At 44.3% G+C, this 27,699-nt stretch overlaps 3 protein-coding genes across 4 annotated transcripts in view; all 3 read left to right on the top strand.

Moving 5' to 3' along the window:
- Positions 1 to 23,080, top strand: part of LOC143132364 (NACHT, LRR and PYD domains-containing protein 12-like) — a 46,116-nt gene extending 23,036 nt beyond the window's left edge. The window contains exons 6-8 of the mRNA XM_076292229.1: positions 740 to 910; positions 16,247 to 16,420; positions 22,885 to 23,080. Of these exons, the coding sequence (XP_076148344.1) occupies positions 740 to 910; positions 16,247 to 16,420; positions 22,885 to 23,080 (541 nt within the window). The remainder of the gene's footprint in view (positions 1 to 739; positions 911 to 16,246; positions 16,421 to 22,884) is intronic.
- LOC143136408 (NACHT, LRR and PYD domains-containing protein 3-like) overlaps positions 1 to 27,699 on the top strand; it is a 151,150-nt gene that overhangs the window by 51,643 nt on the left and 71,808 nt on the right. The gene's annotated exons all lie outside the window — the stretch shown is intronic.
- Positions 25,445 to 27,699, top strand: part of LOC143136914 (stonustoxin subunit beta-like) — a 7,328-nt gene continuing 5,073 nt past the window's right edge. The window contains exons 1-3 of the mRNA XM_076297546.1: positions 25,445 to 25,644; positions 26,212 to 26,382; positions 26,990 to 27,163. Of these exons, the coding sequence (XP_076153661.1) occupies positions 25,526 to 25,644; positions 26,212 to 26,382; positions 26,990 to 27,163 (464 nt within the window). The 5' untranslated portion in view covers positions 25,445 to 25,525. The remainder of the gene's footprint in view (positions 25,645 to 26,211; positions 26,383 to 26,989; positions 27,164 to 27,699) is intronic.

Here is a 27,699-nt window from a genome sequence, read left to right as displayed (position 1 = left end):
GACCGAAAAGTTGTTAGCTAAAACAAGTAAGGCAAATAGCTAAACAAGTGCCTTCATCTAGTAGGCTAGCCTACATGTTTGTGACATGTATCTCAACATTCAGCAGGAACGAGTGGGCTTTACAAACAGCTCTAATACAAAGCAACAAGATAAGAACTACCTCCCTGCAGTAGTTTCCCACGCAACCTAGACCATGAAAGTCTGTAACAGATAGTGGGCAGCAAGTTCTGCTTGAGACAAGCGAGCAAACCGGTAGTCACTGCGAGCGGAGTAACACCGATGCTGCAACTTCGGCAGGTAGACTGCGAATAAATAACCTGACTGATTGAAGAAGGAGGCGTGGCAAATTCCGTCACGCTCCTCCCGAACTTCCGTTTGTAAAACGCCATTAGTTCATAGATTTCACATGTAAAATACATTTTATACAACCCCACCCCCATCTTGCCTGTTCATAATTCTGAGAAATTCTTGAATTATGTGCATGTACGTGTTTATGTGTGTGTGTGTGTGTGTGTGTGTGTGTGTGTGTGTGCATGCATGTGCTTGTGGCTTGTGGGTGTGCCTGTGTGTGTGCATGTGCATGCATGCATACATGTGTCTACTGTGTGTGTATGTGTTATATGTATGTTTACTGTGAATGTATGTGATCACTTGATTGTGTTGATTTATCGGGGCACATTGTATCCCTTACATTTATCCATCTCTGCAATATTTTGTCTTTATTTGTGTTGTTATGCAGACTTGCTGAATGCAAACTCTCAGAGAAATCCTGTGGAATTGTGGCTGCTGTTCTACGGTCACCAAACTCCCTGACAGAGCTGGACCTAAGTCACAATGACCTGGGGGATTCTGGAGTTCAGCTTCTCTCTAAGGGACTGTCTAGTCCTAACTGCAAACTGCAGACATTAAGGTTGGTGTTAGACATGTCTTTGTAAAGGATTATTGTTAGGACTAGTGTGGCACATTATGGTTTGGTTGGTGTTTTATGTGTCTTAAGGCCTGTCCACACCAAGTCCAATATTTCGGATGAAATTCACACAAAATTAAGCAGGTTAATAAACACAGTTATTCTAATTAGTCTGTACTCACTGAGGATGAAATGAAAATGAAAAAAAAAGCAATAATAAAAAAAAATAAAACTGTCTCGTTTGATGTGGAATTTCGTATGCAATAGAGTTCCTGACTAATTGAATAATGACTTTATAGGGTTCCGATGTCAGCGATGTCATAAGTAGAATGACAAGCAGAAAAGGCTGACAAAATGTATGATATTGTATTGTATGATATTGTATATGAGATATGTCTCATTAGGCCTATGCCAAAGTCACAAAGAATATACGTTACATCAGACTTTCTCAGGTGTTCAAGAGTGAGAACTTCACCACAGACAGCTTTCCCCACCTCTTACCACCTAACCATCATTTCACACAAGGATGTTGTTAGACCAATTTTGGGGGGCTGAAGCCACCCTAAGATGATCAAAAGCCCCCTAAAAATATATAGTAATAATATATGCGTCCAAATTTACATCCATTATTATTTGTTCAATAGCTCACGAAGTACTTATCTCACATAAATCAAGATGTCAAACAAAAGAGTGGAACCGGAGCTTTCCAATGATATTAGCGGCTAGGTGCTGTGAAAAATGGTTCGTGTGAAAATTAACATTGGGCATACATGACATTTCATCATATTTCCATTCACAGCACAGAGCGCTTCGTCCATCTCCACCCATTACTGTCGGTGGTATATCTCACAAACTCAACGCATGGTAAATTATATAGGCTATCAGGATAAACAGCAGACCTTACCGAACACGATGATATGAAGCATTCTATTGTACAGTAGCCGTTTCCGAGTTTTGAAATTGCAGCAAATTTCTACATGGTATCCAACTTTGGGCTGAAATTCTAATGTAGCCTAATAGCAGCCCAAAATAATGAACTTGCTTTCCATATCAAAGAATCAAAAGTTGATCGTGGCATGCACAGATCAACTGTGCTTTTGAATAGATATTTCTACCAGCATGCTCTAGGTGACATGAATGCAACAATCATGAGACACAAAGTATTTTCACTTGACATACAGGGCTGTATTTTGGGTCACCAGCGCATGGCGTAAAGTTCGTTATTCACCGGCGCGAAGTTGAATTCGTTATTTTGCACCTTTATTTTTTAAGCATTGCGCCCAGGGGTGTGGCAATTAACAACCTAGGGAGGGACCTGGCGCATTGTCTAAAAATCGCTATCATACACCACCTAAACCTGGTCAGAAGTCAATGGCGAGTTGTCCATATGCTATTTTAAGAGCGCATGTCAACAGTCATATTGGCAGGTGCATGCACCATCCTTCTATCATTCATGAACGCACACCAGCGCACGTCCATGCAAAGCATTACAAATTGCACGATTACAATGGGAAACATAATTAGAATAAAGATATTACGAAATACTGTACATCTCATGATGAGTAGTTATTCACCATCATTTGCAAATTGGTAATGACGGTTAAAAGTGATTAGGGGAGAGGCGAGAGACACGTATGGAGCACAGCTGAAGACGCACTGTCACGAGATATAAGCAACTCCTCTGCAGGATAAATGTTGTTTTATTCAGTCATTTGAGCAACATTAGGGTAAGTGTTGCTTTTTCCAGCCTATGTTTTCGATGGTAACCCATTGTCAGTTAATAGTGAAAGTAACTGCATATAACTGTCTTGTCGTTGACTGACTCCTTGGTGAAGTTAGTTTCACTTTGCCAATGAGTTCAAATAATAGACGAGTGCAAATCTGTGAAGGCTATGCTAGGTTTTAGTAAAGCATGGTTTAAGAATGACTATTCCATACGGTCTCGCAAGCAGCCTCCTTCAAATGCGCCGTTGAATACCAAAATACCGATGCATTTATTTGACATATCGCGCATTGCGCCGTTAAAGGGAATGACAGATGTCATTCTCATTGGTTTAAAATGATGTTACGCCCCAAACACACCCATATGACTGATTAATAGACCTAGGAACACCTTGTTACGCCATGCGCTCCACTTTTGAGAACGAAACCCCTCCCAATGTGAACTGGACATCCTACTAAATTTGAATAGACTTTTGACGAGTGACGATGCACTTTAGAATGTCATGATAGGGCCCAAAGGCTGACATAATATATATATATATATATATATATATATGCATGTCTGATCACATCATATTTTCCCAGATATGGGTAGCCTGTTGTCTTGAAAAAGATATAGCCTAGCATAATAGAGGGCCCTTACAATGACCAAAGACCTTAGTAGTAAAATTACACTGAAAATAGCCTAGGCCTCAAAGGACTAATTTGATATTTTACAGTAGGTACTATTAATTGAAATCCCTAACTTCACAACAGTTCATGAAATGTGGGGTGATGACAGCCACCACCCCTGCCACTGGCAAGATAGGCCTACAATATCAGTCCCCGCAGACTTAGGTGCTATTTTAGGTCTAAAATGCTTTGTGAATTACTCTTAGTCAAACAAATTAGGAGTCCTAAAATTACGAGTGACACGCCCATTATTTTTAGGAGTTTCTCCTAAATTCCCCAGTTAGGAGCTACTTTTAGCCTTAACATTCTTTGTGAATATGGGCCCAGACTGACCTGCAGAGCAAATTCAATGTTAGTCTGGGTTTATGTGTGAAGATGCACTACACTGTTTTACGACACTGTTTTATTTGAATGAGCTTTTGCAAATGTGCCTGTCAGTAATAGTCTACAGGTGTGGGTAATTGATTAATTGGGCCACACCCACTCTGGGACACTTTAAAGGGGTTTTGATTTATGGCAGATATTTGTACATTGATGTGTAATACCCATTTTATAACAGTTTGTTAAATTAAAACAAGTATCTTTACTGTTTAAAAAATGCAAGATGGTGTACACTTGATGTATTTTGATGTTATGAATTGGGAAATTCCATCTTCATTACAGGATTGTGGTTGATGGTGTGCCACAAATAAATTGCTTATATGTATACACTTGTCCTCTTATAACATTACAAATCTTTCAGGTGTGTGTGTGTGTGTGTGTGTGTGTGTGTGTGTGTGTGTAATAAATGTTCACTTCAGTTCAGTTCATCTTTATTTATCATTTTGCCCAGGTACTGGTACATGTGCATTGTAAGTCTTGTCAGGTCTCACAGCGTGTGTGTGTGTGTGTCTGTGTGTTTGTGTGTGATTTGGCATGGGAATGATCTGCGAAAGATCACTTGATTGTGTTGATTTATAGGGGCACATTGTATCCCTTACATTTATCCATCTCTGCAATATTTTGTCTTTATTTGTGTTGTTATGCAGACTTGCTGAATGCAAACTCTCAGAGAAGTCCTGTGGAATTGTGGCTGCTGTTCTACAGTCACCAAACTCCCTGACAGAGCTGGACCTAAGTCACAACGACCTGGGGGATTCTGGAGTTCAGCTTCTCTCTAAGGGACTGTGTAGTCCTAACTGCAAACTGCAGACATTAAGGTTGGTGTTAGACATGTCTTTGTAAAGTATTATTATTAGGACTAGTGTGGCACATTATGGTTTGGTTGGTGTTTTATGTGTCTTAAGGCCTGTCCACACCAAGTCCAATATTTCGGATGAAATTCACACAAAATTAAGCAGGTTAATAAACAGTTATTCTAATTAGTCTGTACTCACTGAGAACGAAATGAAAATGAAAAAAAAAATTCAATAATAAAAAAAAACATTCGAAACTGTCTCGTTTGATGTGAAATTTCGTATGCAATAGAGTTCCTGACCAATTAAATAATGGCTTTTTATAGGGTTCCGATGTCAGCGATGTCATAAGTAGAATGACAAGCAGAAAAGGCTGACACAATGTATGATATTGTATTGTATGATATTGTATATGAGATATGTCTCATTAGGCCTATATGCCAAAGTCACAAAGAATTTACGTTACATCAGACTTTCCCAGGTTTTCAAGAGTGAGAACTCCACCACAGACAGCTTTCCCCACCACCTAACCATCATTTCACACAGGGACGTCGTTAGACCTATTTTGGGGGGGCTGAAGCCACCCTAAGATGATCAAAAGCCCCCTAAAAATATATAGTAATAATATATGCGTCCGAATTCACATCCATTATTCTCTGCTGAATAGCTCACGGAGTACTTATCTCACATAAATCAAGATGTCCAACAAAAGAGTGGAAGCGGAGCTTTCCAATAATATTAGCAGCTATGTGCTGTAATAAATGGTTTGCGTGAAAATTAACGTTGGGCATATATGACATTTCATCATATTTGCATTCACAGCACACAGCGCTTCGTCCATCTCCACCCATTACTGTCGGTGGTATACAGTATCTCACAAACTCAACGCATGGTAAATCATATAGGCTATAAGGATAAACAGTAGACCTTATCGAACACGACAATATGAAACATTCTTTTGTACAGTAGCCGTTCCCGTTCATGAGTTTTGAAATTGCAGCAACTTTCTACATGGTATCCAACTTTGAGCTGAAATTCTAATGTAGCCTAATAGCAGCCCAAAATAAAGAACCTGCTTTCCATATCAAAGAATCAAAAGTTGATCATGGCATGCACAGAGGCAAAGTGTAAAACACTGGTCTTAACGGGTTGGCCTGTAGCAAGTATTTATATTCATTTTCATCAATGATTGAGTCAGACACAGCTCTCTTAAGTATAGACTTTATCTCCTCACTAAACTTCATTGTGGGATCACTGTGTAAGCGAGCATAAAAGTTAACGTCACCAAGTTGTCTTTCTATTTCTTGTACATAAGCAACCCTGTCCTGAATGACAATTGAACCCCCCTTGTCTGCGGATTTAATCACAATGTCATCATAGCCTATTGTCTTGAAAATTAGATAGCCTAGCATAATAGAGGGCCCTTACAATGATCAAAGACCTTAGTAGTAAAATTACACTGAAAATACTAAGGAAGGACTTAGTATACTGAAAGGACTAATTTGATATTTTACAGTGGGTACCAGGCCCGGAGTGGGTAATCGGGAGAATCGGGAGAATTTCCGGTGGGCCGCTTAACTTTTGGGCAGGTCAAAGGAAAAATATTGACATTTGCCACGTTAATCTATCTTCTCTTAAAGTTGGCTATACACGTTCACATTCTATGCCTAACACCACAGCCTCTGCATGGGTTGTTCTCCCCTCCCAAGAAGAGTTAATTGGTTGGGTCCATATAGCCCGTCTTTTCTAAAAAGTTTAGATACCAGCCGGGCCGGCCCTACCGTAGTGATAAGCGTCAGGGAGGATGGATGGTAGAAAGATGCCTTGAGGGACTGAAAAGGCCAGGTAAAAAAGACGAAAAGTATTGGAGGAAAATGCTGCCAAATGTGCCAAGCTTCCAGATTTTTTTTGAAGAAGACAAACATAAGTGGCAACTGGTAAAGAGAGATAGCCATGATTATAGCAGCGTAATTATTGGGATAATGGGCTATGGACGTTGTAGCATTGGCAACCTATTCGCAAGCAACATATTAAATTAATTGAAATATTAGCCTTTTTGTATCATCCAATATGGCGATTCATAGACTTTGCAAATAGCATGCAAATATTGATTACAAAACTCAAGCTTGATCTGTATGCAGTAGTCTAGGCCTAAAAGCAAAAGTAGCCTCTGAGCAGCAGATCAGCCAGTCCCCCGCTGAAAATGATCAGCCCGAAATTAACTATGACTACAGGGACAAGTAGAAAGGATAATAGTTAACCATATGAATTAAAGTTCTTTTATGTAAGAAAGAACTGTATATGACCGCAGTAGCTACGTGATCAACCTATATGCCTTGTTTGCTCAGAAGTGGGTGTAGTAAAGGAGTAAATCACCAAACAACAACATGATAGCTGACCCATGCAAAAAAAAAACATGTAAACAATAGTTCAATATGCCTCTTAGTGTAATTGTGGGATACATTTCAAATGCTTTATTTCTTCCTTCCTGTTTTTGTTATCAACCTTATCAACTTATCCTTGTGGAATAGTGGAATATTGGTAGCCTACTAATAAAAACTACAGAATAGTAAGAGCTGAAATGTTGCTTTATTTATCTAATTTCCACCACCACTAAAAAAGTGGGCCGGTCTTGGGCGTGAAACTCCCGGGCTGAAAAGTGGCCCCACTCCGGCCCTGGTGGGTACTATTAATTGAAATCCCTAATCCCTAACTTCACAACAGTTCATGAAATGTGGGGTGATGACAGCAACCCCCCTGCCACTGGCAAGATAGGCGTACAATATCAGTCCCCGCACACTGTTGTTATAATTAGCAATATAATCAGCATGGTGACATGGTGTCCCTGTTAATATAAATTCATTGAAGCCCTTTTAAGGTGTGATGATTTTTTTCGACGGGCTCTATAGAATGGAATCTCACTGCAACAATGAACAGAGAACTTCTCGATGCACATGATGTGCATGAAAAGAAAAATTATGTTTATTCACAGAAATGGAATGTGCATCATGTTAGTTTAGAATAGGCTATTTAGGTATTTTAACCCAGGATGCAGTGCAGCCTGCCATAGTTTTATAGGCTATGCTGATGTAACCTGCGTTGTTGAACCTGCTTGATTCAGCCCTGCACACGTCCGGACTCGAACCCGCAAATAGCATCACCTCGGATCAGGAGGCGAGCGCGCTAACAATTGAGCCAATAGCCCAGGCTACTGGCTCGCATGCCAGCAGCACTCTTGAGGCGTTGGGGAGTGAGGTTTACCAACGTTCCACAAGCACAGCTAAGCTAGCTGGCATCCGTTACACTGACAAGTGCTGCAGATCAGTCTCTGATAGCCTAGAATCTAGACGCACCCTAGCGGCGGCAAATTAATTTGCTCACCCTGTATGTCTAGTATCAAACCATAGGGATTTCTATTGGCTGACACCGTGGACGTCATCCAGTCACAGCGCTCTATTTTGTTAGAGAGTATTAAGGCGGCTTACCAGGATAACGACAGTCCTGCGACGGTGAACAACAAGGAAGGTGGCTATGGCGAACGAGGAGCGGTTGTTTGAATCGGCGTTGGCGTCAACTTTGGAGGAGTTGGACTTGTGCTTTTCTTTGAAAGTTGAGCAACACAATGCATTTAAGTCATTCCTTTCGAAGAAGGATGTATTTGCCGTTTTGCCGACCAGATACGGATATGGTCGTAGCGCTGGCCTATTGCATGCCTAGGCAGTTTGAAAGACAATTCTCTGCCCGCCCCTTGGATTAAGCGAGGTGAATGGTTTGATTCCAGACTATACATTTCAATGGTATAGGATGGCCCACCAGGCTAAGTCTCTGAGGCTATGCCCTCTGCTTCTTAGCAGACTTTTAAACATAGCCTGTGTTATGTAACTGGAGTTGATTTATGTTTTATGTAATGGGATAAATATTATTTATGTATGGATTTCTATGCAACGTCACAAAAACATGCGTGCGCAACAATGCTCTCCATGAAAAGAATAAAATGAGTTTTTGTGCTGAAAACTGCACCAATTCGAAATCACGATGGTTAGATTGTTCAATATCGGAATGCATGTCTTCGCCAAAAATGACAAAATACGATGTTATATTAATAATGCAAATGAACGGCAAACTCTGAAATATAGTCTGAGATGAGATGTTATTATCATTGAGACAACAGGGGTATACAAAAAAATCTGTTCTCTTTCAAGCATTCATTCGGTATCTCACTATGGGACACGCCCCCTCGCGAGTTCCCCAGAAGCCATTATTTCATTACACCAGCCACCATTGGCTGGACGACTGACGTATGCGACGTGGAGGAGGTACTTCCTCCTCCTTTATATTCTACGGCGCAACGTCATTGCTTCAGTCTAAAACCTCTTCTCGCCCCCAGAGGCTTGCTCTCTCGTATACAGGTGCTGTGGCTTGGTGGCTTAACTGTTCATTGAGCGAGGTAACGACTCGGTCCCCGAACGCTACCTTAAGGCGAGACACTACAGGTGAATAGGGTAAAATTTTTAACAAGCAGATATCACTATGAAACTTACCCAGTTGATTACTTACATTAATATGAGAAAAAAATGTATTACAAGTTTTCTGTAATATAATGTTTACATATGCAAATTAGGCATTCTCTCATTAAATATGCGCTAATTTGCATACATTTTAAAACAAGAAACCTGAGCATTGGATACAGCCAGGTTCAAAATTATGTTTTCATTGTGTTCAGATAATAGATGTTGAAAAAATTACAGAGGGATTAATGAATATCTACTTTAGTTATCCTGTAAATCAGAATATAATGTCAATAGCCCTAAAAAATCGATTTTTGCCATGTTTTTAGGCATAAAATGTCATGTAAGTCAGGCTAGGAATAATATATCAACAAACCCCTCTGTAAATATCTTCGAAATATAGTTAGGCATAAGTCTAGAAAGTTTGGTGTATGTAAGTGCTTCTGAAGTGGAGTTTCCTTGCTCAGAGTGGGAGCGGAAACTCGTTTTGAGAAAACAGCCTTGAAAGACAGCCAATGAGATTCCGTTCTCCGCCTAGACTCTCTTTGAACTTTCGCGATTGGTTGCTGATACAAAGGAAGTGTCCATATATGGATCACATAGCGTGATACAGGAAAAACAGAGCTTTCCAACGGTACTACACACAATATCTTTTGGGTCACAGTCGCGGGAGTGCATGCAAGGTTAGAATGCTAACTTTTGCTGAATTTAGGATAAATATACAGGCGCGAGTAGACACAATATAATGAAATAAACACCTAAATGTGTAAATCGGACTTTTTTGTTGTAGTAGTGTGATAGAATACATGCTAAGGTAACAGACTAGCTCAAAATCTCGAAATTGACCAGTGCATGAAAAAACGATGTTTTCACCTGCCGTGTCTCGCCTTAACGCCGCTTCATCTTCGAAGAGCACTGGTTTGGACTTGGCTAGTCTGTCTCCAAACAGTAGCCTCTCCCTTGCTAGCCTGTTGCCAAACAGTAGCACGCTAGCCTGTCTCCAAACAGTAGCCCTCTAGCCTGTCTCCAAACAGTAGCACGCTAGCCTGTCTCCAAACAGTAGCCTCCAAACCCCAAAGCTAGTCTGTCTCCATACAGTAGCTCCAAAGCTAGTCTGTCACCAAACAGTAGCAACCGCTAGTCTGTCCTCAAACAGTAGCGAAACATGTCGACGCCAGTGCCCCCCCTCCCCGCGAGGAAGTGCGAAGCCCCGGCTAGGATGTGTTTGTGTGGGAACAAGATTTCGGCCGCTGACACCCACCAGGTGTGTGCCGCGTGTCTGGGGCTGCAACACGCCCAGACCGCGTTAACATCCCCGGAAGTGTGTGAACACTGCGCCCGACTTTCCCTCCGGTCTCGCCGACGTAGGCTAGCACGCCTCCGGTCTCACCGACGACGACCCCATGCTAGGAGCGGATGACCTCCCTCCCCTTGAGTCAGCAACCCTTTCCCAGGAGCCGGCCGGCGCTGGAGAACTGGGCGCTAGCTGGGGCGACCAGCTTGACGCTCTATCGCCTATATCCGACACCGAAGACAGCCCAATGGGGATGCTAGGTGCGACTGGCGAAGCTGAACTCATCTCAGAGGATGACTCCGTCGACCTACTATCCCTGGGGGATGAGGATGGCGACGACTTATTCCTCCCAGCCACTCAGGCTGCTCGCCCGAGCGGCGTGAGTAGTGATAGCACCACCACTGGGGCTGATGAAGCCGCAAGCGGGGGCCTTCACGACGTCTGCAAGAGAGCAGCTGCAAAGCTCGGCGTTCCCTGGCCGGAGGCCCAGAAGGAGACCATGTCTTCTCGTTACGAGGGAAAGAGGCTCGCGAAGGCTAAAAGCTCCACCAGACAACTGCTGCCCGTCTTCCCCGAGTGCCTCGAGGAAGCCACACGCTCATGGAGCAGCCCATTCTCAGCGAAAATCCCGGCTCAAGGGCTCGCAGCGCTGGAATGGCCAGACATGGAAAGCAGTGGATTCTCCCATCTGCCCCCTGTCGAACCGCTCCTGGCCGCCCATCTCCACCCCACCCAGAAGTCTGCGATGACCCCCTCGGGACCCGCATTCCCCTCCATAGCCGACAATTTCCAGTCCGCCGTGACTGTAAATAGCTACAAAGCAGTGGCGTCGGCGGTGAGAGCTCTCAACGCCTCATCTCTGCTCATGGCCTACCAAGCCGAGCTGGAGGAAGACTTCTCGTCCGCCCCCAACCAGCCAGCTGTGTGGGACGAAATGTGTGTGGTCACAGACCTCTGCTTACGGCTACACAGGTGTGCGGTGCAAACGGCGGGACGGGCTATGGCCCTCATGGTCTCCCAAGAGAGAGCTCGCTGGCTCAACCTCTCCAGCCTCTCCCACAAGGAGAAGACCCAGCTGCTAGATGTGCCCGTGGACCCCAAAGGCCTCTTTGGACCAGCCGTGGCCACTATGCAAAAGCGGTGTGAGGAAAAGAAACGGGACGGTGAAGCGCTGCAGCTGTGCCTCCCCAGAAAGGCACAAGCCCTCGCTTCCAAACGTCAGCTCCCGACCCAGACTGCCACTCAGGGCCTTGGTAAGACCCCCGAGCTCAAAGGTGCCTGGGTTAAAAAGCCCTTTAACCCTAACGCGACACAGGGAGGTCAGCAAAACCCCCCACCCGCGCAGGGAGCGAGGAAGAAGAAGCGCGCCTAGTACGCGGCTTGCAGGCGAGGGGGGGGGGGGCGAGTCCAGCCAGACGCTCCCCCCTCCTCGACTCACCGGCCCCGTTCCTGGGCCTGTTCAAAGAGGCATGTTCACTGCCCCCCAAGAGGCGTGCAGAGGCCACAGAGGCGCTCGCAGTTCACAGCCCACTGAAGGGGAGAAGAGACCTAAAGGGCCAGTTCGAGCCCCAACAGAGTCTCACAAGCACACACCAGTGCCCCCCTTCAAAAATAAATGTTTCGGTGCGCAGCCAGGCCGAGGGCCGAAGGCGTATCCGTCAAAAGAATGCAAAAAATTGTCAAATGAACAAAAAAAAAAAAAAAAAGCTCTCACAAAAAGTCACAAGCCATGTTCAGTGGCAATGGCGTGCAATCACTCCCTAATAACGCCACCAGGCGGAGCCAAAGCTCCACCGGGGGCGATGGGCAACATAAGCACGCTAGCGTTGCAGCCCACGCCAGCTCGGTCGCGCCAGTTAGCGCCACTAGATGGCGTCATTTCGCCACTGACCGAGCGCATCCAGTACTGGCGGATGTACGTGAAGTCAGACTGGATAATAAAGATTATAGCGAAAGGCTACCGCCTACAGTTCGCTACACCCCCACCCCCGTTCAATGGGATTGTACAATCCCACGCTACAGGGGAACCTGCCCGTGTTCTACGGGGGGAAATAATTTCCCTGTTAAACAAACAAGCGATCAGAGTAGTCCCCATCGAGCAAAGCCGTCACGGTTTTTACTCGGGGTATTTTCTGGTCCCAAAGAAAGGGGGGGGGCTTGCGCCCGATATTGGACCTGCGTGCACTGAACAGATACCTAAGAATGTACAGGTTCAGGATGCTAACCAACGACGCATTAATGCGCTTTGTGCACCCGGGCGATTGGTTCACCTCAGGGGATCTGACCGATGCGTTCCTACATGTCACGTTGGCACACAGACTGATCTTATGGAGCAGCACACAGCTCCTGTCGTTGAAAGCCACACACGTCCCCGGTGTATTGAATTTGGGTGCAGATTTATTATCCAGGGGCAACCCCCGCTACGGAGACTGGAAACTCCACAGCGATGTGGTGGCTCAAATCTGGTTGCGAACGGGTCGAGCGAAAGTGGACTTATTCGCCTCAGAGGAGAATGCGCAATGTCCGATGTTTTTCTCCCTGCGCGATCAGAAACCCCCGTTAGGGATGGATGCTTTGGCCCACCAGTGGCCACACGTCCTGCTCTATGCCTTCCCTCCGTTGGAACGGATCACTCCAACGCTCGCCAGGGTGCGGGAACAGAGCCTCTCACTCATTCTCGTAGCCCCGCTCTGGCCAGGGAAACCCTGGCTAGCAGAAATAGTCCCGTTACTCCACTCCCCAGCGTGGCCGCTGCCCCCCCGCAGGGACCTGCTGTCCCAAGTGAACGGGGAAATATTTCACCCTCATCCAAAGCGCCTGGCCCTCTGGGTTTGGCCCGTGAAAGGCTGAATCTGACAGCTGCAGGACTGCCCTGCAATGTCATAGCGACCATTCAGAGCGCTAGGGCGTCATCAACTAGGACGTTGTATGATAGCAAATGGCGTGTATGACTGCTGCATTAAAACAGGGACGATAGCCTTCCAGTGCTCTGTGGACGTTATCCTTACGTTTCTGCAAGACTTACTGGATAAAAACAAGTCCTTCTCCACTGTAAAAGTTTACCTGGCTGCCATCTCGGCCTGCCATGTAGGTTTTGGGGACAAAACAGCGGGCCAGCACCCTCTCATACGTCAATTTATGAAAGGGGCTCAACGCCTCCGAAGGTTTTCAACCCGTCACTGTCGTGTCGGCCGATTGAACTATTTGCGTTTAACCCACCGCCTTTCGCCTCCCCGGAGCAGGAGCGGCTGAATGCGCTCTGTCCGGTCAGGGCGTTGCGTGCGTACGTGGACAAACCAGCGGAGTTAAGGAAAACGGAACAGCTGTTTGTGTCTTGTGCAAAGTCACATCTGGGTAGACCGCTCACTAAGCAGCGTCTATCACAATGGATTGTGGCGGCTATTGCCCTGGCCTATACGACTAAGGGGTTACAACCCCCAGTCGGTTTACGAGCCCATTCCACTCGAGGAATATCGACATCATGGGCTTTATTTCAGGGCTTCCCCATAGAGGATGTATGCTTGGCAGCGTGTTGGGCAAACCCGACAACGTTTGTCAGGTTTTACAGACTTGATGTCACTGCCCCGACTTTGGCGCATTCAGTGTTAGGCACTGGGACGCCGGGGGCGCATTGATGTTGTTGGGGATCGCAAGCTTGTCTGGCAATCCGGGAGTCACGATATCCCATAGTGAGATACCGAATGAATGCTTGAAAGAGAACTTAAGGTTACTCACGTAACCCCGGTTCTCTGATAGCATGAGTGAGGTATCTCACCAGACCACCCTCCTTGTCGGTGGCGAGAAGAGGTTGGTTAGCTAGACTGAAGCAATGACGTTGCGCCGTAGAATATAAAGGAGGAAGTACCTCCTCCACGTTGCATACGTCAGTCGTCCAGCCAATGGTGGCTGGCGTAATGAAATAATGGCTTCTGGGGAACTCGCGAGGGGGCGTGTCCCATAGTGAGATACCTCACTCATGCTATCAGAGAACCGGGGTTACGTGAGTAACCTTAAGATTGTAGCTTACAGCAGCCGACTATTAAGTTTATAACGTTGTGGACGGCCACCAAGCGTCTTCTGCCCCACGGCTGCGCGCGCATCTTGTTTTGTTGGTAAAGGAGCACTCGCGCGCATCTAGTTTTGTTGGGTCGCACTCGCAGTCGCTGCCTAGCAACCGGGACAGTTGGAAAACAGAGAAGACATGAAGCTACACGGTTTTGACAGTGGGATGAAAAAGTTACTAAAAAGGCTAACGTTACAAGCTGTCATAACAGTTCAGTCTACTGTAGTAAAGTTAGGTCGTACAGTCACTGAGGTCGATAGTCACGTATTATTTTCAGTATGAGTCTGTTGAGTCGACATTGCGGAGGTAAGCAGTTAGTAGCTGGATGTGGCAGTTGTTTGAGGGAAGACTTTAACGTTAGTCATTTGACTGAAGCGGTAAGTGCTAGTGCTAACTAGATCAGCAAGAGAGTATTAACACATTCCGGTACAAACGTCTTGGGAGCTGTTTACTGTCGATCGAGAAGGACAGAGAAGGGGGAGGCTGCCATAGTGAGACTAAGTTAACGTTAACGTTACAACTTGGTGGACATTGGAAAAGCCTCGAGTGGAAACCGTTAGCCTGGAAGCTAATCGCTCGCGCAGCCAACCTTCCCAACTCAACAGCGATTCTCAGGGCAACGGTCGCCTCGTGTCTTCCCTGCCCACCAGTGACCAGTCTCCGTTGCTGGTCCTGCTAAGAGGTGTGTTGTGTTTGTGTGTCGCCTGAAATGTACTGTAGCCTACGGTTTGTTTTACACATTCTTTTAGCGACCTAGTGGAACAGTCAACGTAGACTAAACCAGACATCCCAAGTCTCCCGGAAGTTCCGGGAGTCTCCCGTATATTGATAAAGGCTCCCTGACGCCTGCAAATTAGATAAAATCTCCCGGAATTTAGAGTGAGCGATCAAGAGCGAGCATTCGAGACCGCGTGTGCATCTGAGTGTAGCGCGCACACGACGGGAGAGAGAGAGAGAGAGAGAGGGGGGTGGTGCGTGTGTGCCTGAGCGCATCCAAGAGAAAGAGAGCATCCTGATTGGCCTGTTTCGCTAAATCAACCAATCAGTTTTCCGTGTAGGCGGGCTTTAATTGATCTCTTTTCTCCTTAATTAATCAGTTCAGTGTATGAATAAGAGCGTCATAGCAGAGTCAGTGCCTCAAAAAAAACGAAAATGTAGGCTACCCTTGTCTCAAGAGTAAAAAATAATGATAGGCCTAGTCTTGCACGCTGCCCTGTTTGTAACAGTGACTTTAGCATTGCCCATGCCAGGTGAAATGATTGCAAAAGACAGGTTGAGGTGAGTTTAAGTGCCAATTAATGTGCATATTATTCAGGCCTATAGCCTAGATGGCTAGTTGCCAAGGCTACACCAAACTACCAAAGGCTACACCAAACTACCAAAATCTAAATATTTTCTATCTATAGGCCTTCCTTATTTGGTGTAGGCCGACTGACTAGGCTAAAGTTTTTTTTTTTTCTTCGGAGGGGGGGTGGGGGGGGGGGTGTCGTGATACCTCCCTGAAATGACTTTTTGCAGGTTGGGATGTCTGCTAAACCTAACACGTAGACTAGTTAACAAGGAGTATTTTTCTTGAAAGACACTCGTTTGAACGGCCATCACTAACGTTATCGTAAAGTCTGTCGGTCTCCATGGACTGAACTGATACATTGATGAACTCTTGTCACAGCAAAGTGTGTGCATGTGTGTGCGTGCGTGCATGGATGGGATGGATGAGTGACCTGACCTGATGGGCTCAACCGATTGTGTTTTGTGGTTCGACTGCACTGCACTGGCCTACAGTATATCATATGTGACGTGTTAAATATACATCTTCACTCCGGGATTTCATGACGTATCTGGTGTGTACAGGGCTTTTAATTATAAAATGCCCCCCCCCCCCCCCTTTCTCTCTTTCTCTCTCAGACTCAGCAAGTGTGGTGTGTCAGATGAAGGTTATGTTTATCTGGCTCTGGCCCTGATGATAAACCCCTCCTGTGTGAAAGAGCTGTATGTGAACAACAATCATTCTGGAGGATCAGCACAGAAGCTGTTATCTGCTACACTGGAGGATCCTCACCGCAAAGTTGAAACACTTCAGTATGTAATCTAGAGAACCAGAAACATCAAGTTGTAGTCTGGATTTATTTGTTTATTTAAATTGTATGTGTTTGTTTATTTATTTATATACATACATACATACTTACAAGGGTAAGAATTTCACGGCGGCCACGACAGCCATGGCCATCGATGCCCCTTGCGTTTGCCGTGATGCCCCTTTGAAAATCAGAGGTTTACAGGCCACAGTGGCCTTGGTGCCCCCTTCTTTCAATATTTTGCTTTGCGTCAGACTAATAGCTATTTTTATTTAGCCTATAGCCTGTCAAAATAATCTTAGCATTCACAGCGCAAATTAATTTTGTCTTTTACGCAGTGGAGTGAAAGAAAGTGCGTCCAAAATCACCCATTCTTCTCAGTTGAACTGCTCCCGAAGTAGCCTACTCATCACACAGACATCAGAAGTATCACATCACATGAAAGAGCTTTTTTTCAGCTTTTAAACGATGTTAGCTGCTAATTGCTGTGGTGAACGGTTTGCGAGGAAAGTAAATATTATAAGGGTAAGGCTATTTGCACCCCTGGTACAATTAGCAGTGTATGCTCTTCGTACCCTGGTGCAATTAGAAGTGAATTATATTCATACCCCGGTGCACACAGCAATGTGTCCTATTAGTACCTCGTCTGGTACAAATATCAATGTATGCTATTCGTATCCCGGTGCACACAGCAATGTGTTGTTCTATTAATACCCCGTCTGGTACAAATACCAGTGTATGCTATGTGTACCAGTGTATTTATTCTGGCATATTGATCACACAATGTAATAACTAGATGTACCGCAGAGCGGTACAAAATATGACCGCCGCCCAGTCCAGGACATTTTTTCAACAAAAATAAGTCACGCTTGTCAAATTGTGTTCATTTCCTAATTTGTTCCTTTTTTGTGTTTGTAATTGAATGTGTGCAGAGTGTGTGTGTGTGTGTGTGTGTGTGTGTGTGTGTGTGTTTGTGTGTGTGAGTGTGTGTGTGTGTGTGTGTGTATGTATGTGTGTTTATGTGTTTGTGTGCGTGTTGTGTGTGTCCATGTACTGTTGTACTGTGTGTGTGTGTGCGCATGTGTAGTGTGGGTGTGTGTGTGTTTATGTGTCTTTGTGTATGTGTGTTTTTATATGTGTGTGTGTGTGTGTGTGTGTGTGTGCATGTGTGTGTGTCTTTATGTATGTGTAGATAAATAAAGCAAATCAGGGAACCACCTACTCTTTGCGATAAGTGCCATGCGATCTTTAACAACCATGGTGAGTCAGGACCTCAATTTAACATTCATGCAAAGGAAAACATCTCCTGCAGTACAGTGTCCCTGTCACTGCAATAGGACATTGGGATTGGTATTTGTTTGGTGGCTTTTGGCCACAGGGAAGAGTGCCACCTACTGGCCAGCCACCAACATGACTTCCAGCAGGAACCTACTCTTGCAAGGAGGTTTCTTATTAGGTACTTACTAAGCCTGCTTAGCTTCAGTAATTCAGCAAAGTCAGTGTATCTGCTGGTCTGGCTGCTGGCTAAAAACAAAAGGTGAAAGGCATATATGATTCTAACCGTCTCACTGAATTGCATTATGCACACTCAATTCTCACTGGTATCTGCTAGACAACAAGTACCAAAACATGATTTCACTAGTTCACATTCCTGAATTTGCATAAAGACATAAAAGCATAATACATAAAAGCATAATAGAAAAGCATGTTTGGCGAGGTCTCTGGCCATGGTCCTGAAGGGCTTCGCGGAATCGTGCCGGAGTCGACTGCGCAGGCAGGAGTCGGGCAGGATTCCGCCATACACCCCAAAAATTGCATTTGAAGATGAAGGACCCTATGGCAAGAACCACGCTGAGCAAATTCGATGGGAGTGCGCGAGGTGCGCTTCCTCAGATCAGAGATTTGATCTGATATATGAGTGATAGGCGTTGGAGGACCACCGGCCGAGAGTTTTGAGGGCTTGATCGGACAGAGCGTTATTTGCCGCAGTGGTGGCTGCACCAATCCTAAAGAATAAGTTGAGTAACGGTCTGCTGGGATTCCGACTTGCGTTAGAACAGCTTTGAGCTGCATTTGAAAACAGAAGCAAGTGACGGAGCGTCCGTCATCTGTATCAAATGGGGGATCTAATGGGGATGCGATAGAGGAACGACTTGAATTAAGACAGCCAGGGGCGCCTGTCGTCTATGGCAGATGGAGGTCTAATGATGATGCAAATGCCAATCTATGAGTTGACACGCAAAACAGCAAACTTGTTTGGCAAGATCCCTAACCAGGGTAAAGGAGTGCTTAGCGGATTGGTCAGACCACCAGCCGCGGTGGTAGCTGTACCAATCCTGAAGTAATGGGAAGCTTGAGAGCTAACTTAACAGGCATGCACTTGCACACATAACATGCACTTAACATGACATGCAAGGCAATGAGCTAGCAGTTGCAGAGCTCGGGGTCAGTGCAGGGGAGTACAGCTTGCAGTTGCAGAGCTCGGGGTCAGTGCAGGGGAGTACAGCTTGCAGTTGCAGAGCTCGGGGTCAGTGCAGGGGAGTACAGCTTGCAGTAGCGGAGCTCGGGACCAGTGCAGTGGGAATAGAGGACTGATGTAGTTGCTGATGCTCATGGCATGTGATTCGAAGATTTGTGAGTGATTCATAAAGTTAACATTCCAAATTACAAACTACAATTCTGCTGTTTGGCAAGATCCCTAGCCAGGGTCATGGAGTGCTTTGCAGGGATCTTGCAGGAGTGTACTGTGCTGGCAGGAATCAAGCAGGATCCATGTCATGTGATCACCCCAAAAATTGCAACCCAATTGAAGAGACCCTGGCTAGGACCGTGTAGGCTATAGATAAGGTGATATGAAAGGTATCTAAGGCGCCTAGAGTATTCTACTACTCGGGTAGACCGTTATTTGCCTGAATGAAACCTAAACGGTCTGTGCCAATACCAATATGCGTTGGTAGATATCTGAGTTGCCCTTAAAACCAATGAGGGTTTACAGGTTTCTACTTTGCTGTATTAAGTTTGTAGAGAACGCTGAGCTACCTAGCATTATGGTAGCCAATCTAGAGAGTAAATATGAACCTGTAGCAAACACTTTAATAGAGGCAGTTTGCATTCAAGAGCATGAGAAGAAATTTAGAGAATGAGAGCAAGCGGCTAGGCTGGAGTAGGTTAGGCATTGACACATAGATTAGTACAAGTGAAGAGCCTGAAGAGCCATCTTGAAGCTAAAACTGATTAATGGATGTTAAGAAACCCATGCTTGGCAGAGTCTATGGCTCAGCCAAATTGCTCTGGGGGGATCGTGCAGGAGTCACTGTGCAGGCAGGAGTCAGCAGGATCCGTGTATACAGCCCAAAGATGAGTGCAACTAAGGCACCTTAAAAAAAGGAAGCAAAAGGGTTTGTAAAGAGCAAACATGAAGAGCGGAAAGAGAAGATTGACCTGGGTGTGATCTGGAAAACATTGTTAGAAGGATGCGGTGACCAGTGTTTCCCACAGAATTGAATTCCAATTGTGGTGGTTGCTTTGCAGAATTAACTTGAATGGAACAGTTTATCAAATTAGCACAGCGTGGTTATGATGCTAACCAGATTTAAGCACAATTTAATACAACCTGGAAAATCATTGTTTGGTGGTCAATGTTGATGTTGTGGTAGGCCGCTACAAATAAGTCAATGTATGGGAAACACTGGGTGACCCCATGGGTGGTGGCACCAATCCAGGGAAAGAGGGGTGAGGGAGAACCAGGGACGCGGTCCCTGGCTGGGGAGGAGACACGGGCACGAACGCGGTTCACGCCGGCGGGAGATGATGGGGAAAGGGAAAAAGGTAGCGACGCGGTCGCTACAGGGGAGGGGGAGGAGGTTGCACAGCACCCTGGGTCTGCAAAGAGAAGAGGCTTGATTAGCTGGAATAGAGAAAAGAGACCGCAGTAGTGGAAGGCAAGGTAGAGGGCTGCACGCGGGCACCCATAACTTGCTGGGTTGACAAAGCATGTTGCACAAAGGGAGAGACGCCGGAGGAACGGAGCTCCACACTACGGCGCAGGTGCTTGGCTGATTGGCTAGCGGGAGGGAAAGAAAAAGGATTGAGCTCAACACTCTGACTGAGGACAAGTTTCAGGAGAAAATCGGGAAAGTGTTGGCCTTGATTTGAAATTGAAACATACATTCTTAAACATTTTAGCCAACACCTATCAAGCAATTCAAAATGAGGAAATTACATTTAGCCACCCAGTACAATGGAGACGATAGTAGTCTAGTAGTTGTAGGCTGTTGCTTACAACATGCTTGATGATACAGGCCTAACACCCCAGGATAGTGCGTATAATTACATAGAGTTGTGATAATTGAGTTTGAGTAATCCAGGGATAGCAATAGCGCCAATTTAGCAATATGAGGTGCTATGGAAACCAATTAAAATACTGTAGCTAACAGCAAGAAAAGTGGTGAGCAGCACATTATTAGAGAGGATTCCACGGAACAGCAGTGCTACACGCTGGTGTAGGTGCTTCCATGGTCAGCTAGGAGTGTAACAGAGCAAAGCTACACGCTGGTGTACCTGTGCTCCCATGGTCAGCTAGGGAAGGCTTTAATATGCTGGCACTCTCAACACAGAGGAAGGCGAAAAAACTCCCAAACACTTTAAAGGAGAAAAAATTCCTTCCTTGCCCTCTTAGCAATGAGCGACAGAGCAACAGCTCCTGTGTATCAGCTGCCTTACGGCCAAAGCCGGCATTGAGGTGGGGGTAAAAGCGGCAAAACTGACCTCAACTCCGCATCTCACACACACTGGGACTCCATATTTGTGCATGTCTGGATCAGAATGATACCAGATTGTTGCGGCACAGAATCTGGCCGAATGACAGTTCAGCCTGGTGTTCATTAAAGGTTAGCATCATGAACACCGCAGCGCAATGCGTTCAATACTAATGCATGTTAAACTGTTCTTATCACAAATCAAATGCAGAGATAAGACTCTTTAAACAGGCAAAGTGGTAGCAGTCAGCAACATGTAGATGTGTTAGCTGTAGAACGCAGCTGAGTTTGTTAGCTGTTTGTTATGTAGGTCTACTACTGATCTTTAATGAGATAGAAACTCGTCACGGCAATTGAGACTTTAAAGTTATTATTGAAATAATGTAGCAGGAATTAGCCTACAAGCTAAGCTAGAACCCACTGCATTGGCCACGGTGACACACACTGACTAGCAGGAGTAGGCTAGTCAGTAGCCTACTAAAATCAAAACAGTAGGCTAGGTAATTTTAGCTAACGTTATACAATTACCCTTGGCAAACGGCAGCAGTTTGTAGCATAGTACCAACTTCATGTGTAGGCTAACCATTAGCCATCTGCAATGAGGGAAGCTAGTTGCTTGCTAAAACAAACAAAGTGGCAAGAGATGTAACGTGTTAGAAGTTACAAGCTGGGACCCATGCAAATCACGGAATACAGGCACATTGGCTACTGAAGCAAATTTGAGTGACAAACAACTTAGGATAGACAACACGTTGGTTAACACAATTCCAAGCAAACTTTACCAAAGAACCACGAAGGACTGGAAGCCTGATTTATCAGAAATGTCACGTCTATATAACATGGCCGCTTGCAATGTTCAAGTGTGATTCACGGGATATTTAGCCTACACTGACTTCAGTTCACCCTATGCCTCTAGACAAGCACTCCGTGAGCCTGTAACTATTAACACAGCCAATGTGACCGAAAAGTTGTTATCTCAAACAAGTAAGGCAAATAGCTAAACAAGTGCCTTCATCTAGTAGGCTAGCCTACATGTTTGTGACATGTATCTCAACATTCAGCAGGAACGAGTGGGCTTTACAAACAGCTCTAATACAAAGCAACAAGATAAGAACTACCTCCCTGCAGTAGTTTCCCACGCAACCTAGACCATGAAAGTCTGTAACAGATAGTGGGCAGCAAGTTCTGCTTGAGACAAGTGAACAAACTGGTAGTCACTGCGAGCGGAGTAACACCGATGCTGCAACTTCGGCAGGTAGACTGCGAATAAATAACCTGACCGATTGAAGAAGGAGGCGTGGCAAATTCCGTCACGCTCCTCCCGAACTTCCGTTTGTAAAACGCCATTAGTTCATAGATTTCACATGTAAAATACATTTTATACAACCCCACCCCCATCTTGCCTGTTCATAATTCTGAGAAATTCTTGAATTATGTGCATGTACGTGTTTATGTGTGTGTGTGTGTGTGTGTGTGTGTGTGTGTGTGTGTGTGTGTGTGTGTGCATGCATGTGCTTGTGGCTTGTGGGTGTGCCTGTGTGTGTGCATGTGCATGCATGCATACATGTGTCTACTGTGTGTGTATGTGTTATACGTATGTTTACTGTGAATGTATGTGATCACTTGATTGTGTTGATTTATCGGGGCACATTGTATCCCTTACATTTATCCATCTCTGCAATATTTTGTCTTTATTTGTGTTGTTATGCAGACTTGCTGAATGCAAACTCTCAGAGAAATCCTGTGGAATTGTGGCTGCTGTTCTACGGTCACCAAACTCCCTGACAGAGCTGGACCTAAGTCACAATGACCTGGGGGATTCTGGAGTTCAGCTTCTCTCTAAGGGACTGTCTAGTCCTAACTGCAAACTGCAGACATTAAGGTTGGTGTTAGACATGTCTTTGTAAAGGATTATTGTTAGGACTAGTGTGGCACATTATGGTTTGGTTGGTGTTTTATGTGTCTTAAGGCCTGTCCACACCAAGTCCAATATTTCGGATGAAATTCACACAAAATTAAGCAGGTTAATAAACAGTTATTCTAATTAGTCTGTACTCACTGAGAACGAAATGAAAATGAAAAAAAAAATGCAATAATAAAAAAAAACATTCGAAACTGTCTCGTTTGATGTGAAATTTCGTATGCAATAGAGTTCCTGACCAATTAAATAATGGCTTTTTATAGGGTTCCGATGTCAGCGATGTCATAAGTAGAATGACAAGCAGAAAAGGCTGACACAATGTATGATATTGTATTGTATGATATTGTATATGAGATATGTCTCATTAGGCCTATATGCCAAAGTCACAAAGAATATACGTTACATCAGACTTAGGTGTTCAAGAGTGAGAACTCCACCACAGACAGCTTTCCCCACCTAACCATCATTTCACACAGGGACGTCGTTAGACCTTTTTTGGGGGGGCAATATCAGTCCCCGCACACTGTTGTTATAATTAGCAATATAATCAGCATGGTGACATGGTGTCCCTGTTAATATAAATTCATTGAAGCCCTTTTAAGGTGTGGTGATTTTTTTCGGCGGGCTCTATAGAATGGAATCTCACTGCAACAATGAACAGAGAACTTCTCGATGCACATGATGTGCATGAAAAGAAAAATTATGTTCATTCACAGAAATGGAATGTGCATCATGTTAGTTTAGAATAGGCTATTTAGGCATTTGAACCCAGGATGCAGTGCAGCCTGCCATAGTTTTATAGGCTATACTGACAAGTGCTGCAGATCGATCAGTCTCTGAGGCTATGTCCTCTGCTTCTTAGCAGACTTTTAACATATCATAGCCTGTGCATGTGTTATGTAACTGGAGTTGATTTATGTTTTATGTAATGGGATAAATATTATTTATGTATGGATTTCTATGCAACGTCACAAAAACATGCGTGCGCAGCTCTCCATGAAAAGAATAAAATCAGTTTTTGTGCTGAAAACTGCACCAATTCGAAATCACGATGGTTAGATTGTTCAATATGTTCAATATCCCTAACGGAATGCATGTCTTCGCCAAAAATGACAAAATACGATGTTATATTAATAATGCAAATGAACGGCAAACTCTGAAATATAGTCTGAAATGAGATGTTATTATCATTGAGACAACAGGGATATACAAAAAAATCTGATTGTAGCTTACAGCAGCCGACTATTAAGTTTATGTTGTGGACGGCCACCAGCGTCTTCTGCCCCACGGCTGCGCACGCATCTAGTTTTGTTGGTAAACCGTAAACCCGTGGGGTTTGGGTGACGTCGCACTCGCAGTCGCTGCCTAGCAACCGGGACAGTTGGAAAACAGAGAAGACATGAAGCTACACGGTTTTGACAGTGGGATGAAAAAGTTACTAAAAAGGCTACAAGCTGTCATAACAGTTCAGTCTACTGTAGTAAAGTTAGGTCGTACAGTCACTGAGGTCGATAGTCACATATTATTTTCAGTATGAGTCTGTTGAGTCGACATTGCGGAGGTTAGCAGTAGTAGCTGGATGTGGCAGTTGTTTGAGGGAAGACGTTACCGTTAGTCATTTCACTGAAGCGGTAAGTGCTAGTGCTAACTAGATCAGCAACAGAGTATTAACACATTCCGGTACAAACGTCTTGGGAGCTGTTTACTGTCGATCGAGAAGGACAGAGAAGAGGGAGTGTCTGCCATACGTTAGTGAGACTAAGTTAACGTTAACGTTACAACTTGGTGGACGTTGGAAAAGCCTCGAGTGGAAACCGTTAGCCTGGAAGCTCATCGCACGCGCAGCTAACCTTCCCAACTCAACAGCGATTCTCAGGGCAACGGTCGCCTCGTGTCTTCCCTGCCCACCAGTGACCACTCTCCGCTGCTGGTCCTGCTAAGAGGTGTGTTGTGTTTGTGTGTCGCCTGAAATGTACTGTAGCCTACGGTTTGTTTTACACATTCTTTTAGCGACCTAGTGGAACAGTCAACGTAGACTAAACCTAACACGTAGACTAGTTAACAAGGAGTATTTTTCTTGAAAGACACTCGCTTGAACGGCCATCACGATCGGAAAGTCTGTCGGTCTCCATTAACTGAACTAGAATCTAGAAACTAGATTAGAACTACTAGATTAGAACTACTAATACATTGATGGACTTTTGTCACAGCAAAGGGTGTGTGTGTGGATGGGATGGATGAGTGAACTAACCTAATGGGCTCAACCGATTGTGTCTTGAAATCTTCACTCCGGGGTTTCATGACGTATCTGGTGTGTACAGGCTTTTAATTATAAAATAATCCCCCCCCCCCTCTCTCTCGTTCTCTCTCTCTCAGACTCAGCAAGTGTGGTGTATCAGATGAAGGTTATGTCTGTCTGGCTCTGGCTCTGATGATAAACCCCTCCTGTGTGAAAGAGCTGTACGTGAAAAACAATCATTCTGGAGGATCAGCACAGAAGCTGTTATCTGCTACACTGGAGGATCCTCACCGCAAAGTTGAAACACTTCAGTATGTAATCTAGAGAACCAGAAACATCAAGATGTAGTCTGGATTTATTTATTTATTTATGTGTTTATTTATTTATACATACTTACATTTACATAAGTGAGGATACATGGAATTGCATCCCTACTGTGTAATCTCCACACAGAACAGAACATCTGATTTACAGACTTTAGCAAAAAACTTTATTCAAAAAACTTTTGAATAACAAAATACATTTCCTACTGTAGTGTCTCCATACAGAACAACAGTACATTTGATTGGCAGATACCATAATCAAGGAAAAGCGGGAAACCCAGGAGTAAATGTGCTTCTAATGTAATTCTAGTGTTGAATAACAAGTAGGCTACAGTATGTGTCCTGTTACTGTTACTGCAGAAGGACTCTAGTCCTCACTACAGGCAACAAATGAATCATGAATCAATCAATAATCAGCAAATCTACATGCAGCATCAACTGTTTACACTGGTACCATTTTCTGTGCATTTCACTAAATTTAGTCGATTTGATTCAAAGTAACCTTGCATAGTGATATGTTGAGTTCTGTCATAATTTTGTCAAATGTTGTTGCAGATTTGCTGACTGTAAACTCACAGATAAGTCCTGTGAGATTGTTGCTTCAGTTCTACAATCACCAAACTCCCTGCTACAGCTGGACTTGAGTGACAATGATCTGGGGGATTCTGGAGTTCAGCTTCTCTCAAAAGGATTGTCCAGTTTTAACTGCAAAATACACACATTAAGGTGGGTATACATTTTATTATCATCTTAGATTTCCTGATTAGGGAGAAAAAACATGACAATATAACATCAATTGGTCAGCACTAAAAAGTAGCATTGAACATGCTGAACCTTATTGCTTATGCTTAGAGTTTCAAAATCTGTTTCTGGATTGGTCTAGTCCGTGACACCTTATGTTACAATAACGTAATATGGCACGAGTCAGAGTGGCATCGGTAGCAAATATCACCATGGCTGTTATTTGCAATCAGGCACGAGGCCAGAGGCCAAGTACAGTGTGTTTTACATGGTGCCTGAACATGTATTTAGAGCATTGGAGCAGTTCTGTAGTCTATTGATATTTTCTATCATTTGTATTACTATAAATAATAATGCCTATTCTTAAAGTCCACTGCCCAACAATGTCATTTAGGTACTGAAAAGGTATAGTGCTGATAGGAAGTTTTTTCAGTTAAATTTTGACAACTGTAAAAACAAATGTGTCTAAGGAGGAGTGTGTACTAATTCAATAAATATCTCCTCCACACTTCACATCACAGTCATCATATTCAATTCACTAGTCTCTCTCGCTCTCTCTCTCTCTCTCTCTCTCTCTCTCTCTCTCTCTCAGGCTCTCTGATTGTCTCATCTCAGAGAAGGGTTGTGGTTTTCTTGCTTCAGCTCTGTCTTCAAACCCCTCCCATTTAAAACTGCTTGATCTCAGCTACAATTATCCTGGAGAATCAGGACTGAAGCTGTTATCTGCTAGACTGGAGGATCCTGTCTGTAAACTGGAGATACTGAAGTATGTTCAGAAAGAACCCCCCATTGTTACACATTTAAACATTCAGCACATTTTCATGCCAGGAATAAACCGTTTTGAATCAGTCTATTGCCCAAATTCCGTTTATGTCAATATTCTGTTTAACCTGTTTACAAGCAAGTAGAATGTCACATTTGGAGCATATTGCTGTTTACATAGCAATCGACATTATTCCAAATAAGTCAGTGACGCATCCTAATAGGCTCCCAACATCCTGACGTAAATCTCCATTGGTGGAATTCCCTCTTTTGGCTGCATAATACAACGGCTTCAGGGTCTTCCACCTATATTTCACTTGTTCAAGCGTACGTTGATAGCCATCCTCATCAAGTTTTTAACAAAACTTTTTAAAAACGTCGCTGACATGTGCATGATTGCAAGACATAAGTTTGTCTACTCGTCTTTCCAAAAGTGTGTGCGTTGTTTTGCCATGATTAGAAAAATGCCTGAAAGACAATTGGTTCATGTAATCCTAATTCTGTGTGAATTGAGCATGCGCAGGCCTACAACACTCTTCC

This window comes from Alosa pseudoharengus, unplaced genomic scaffold, assembly GCF_046254945.1.
Source record: "Alosa pseudoharengus isolate Yale_2024_CS ecotype anadromous, Long Island Sound unplaced genomic scaffold, YU_APseudo_1.1 YU_APseudo_1.1_scf_1, whole genome shotgun sequence".
Classification (NCBI taxonomy): Eukaryota; Metazoa; Chordata; class Actinopteri; order Clupeiformes; family Clupeidae; genus Alosa; species Alosa pseudoharengus.
Note: the sequence above shows the minus strand (reverse complement) of the source record. Positions and strands in the feature narration are given on the sequence as shown.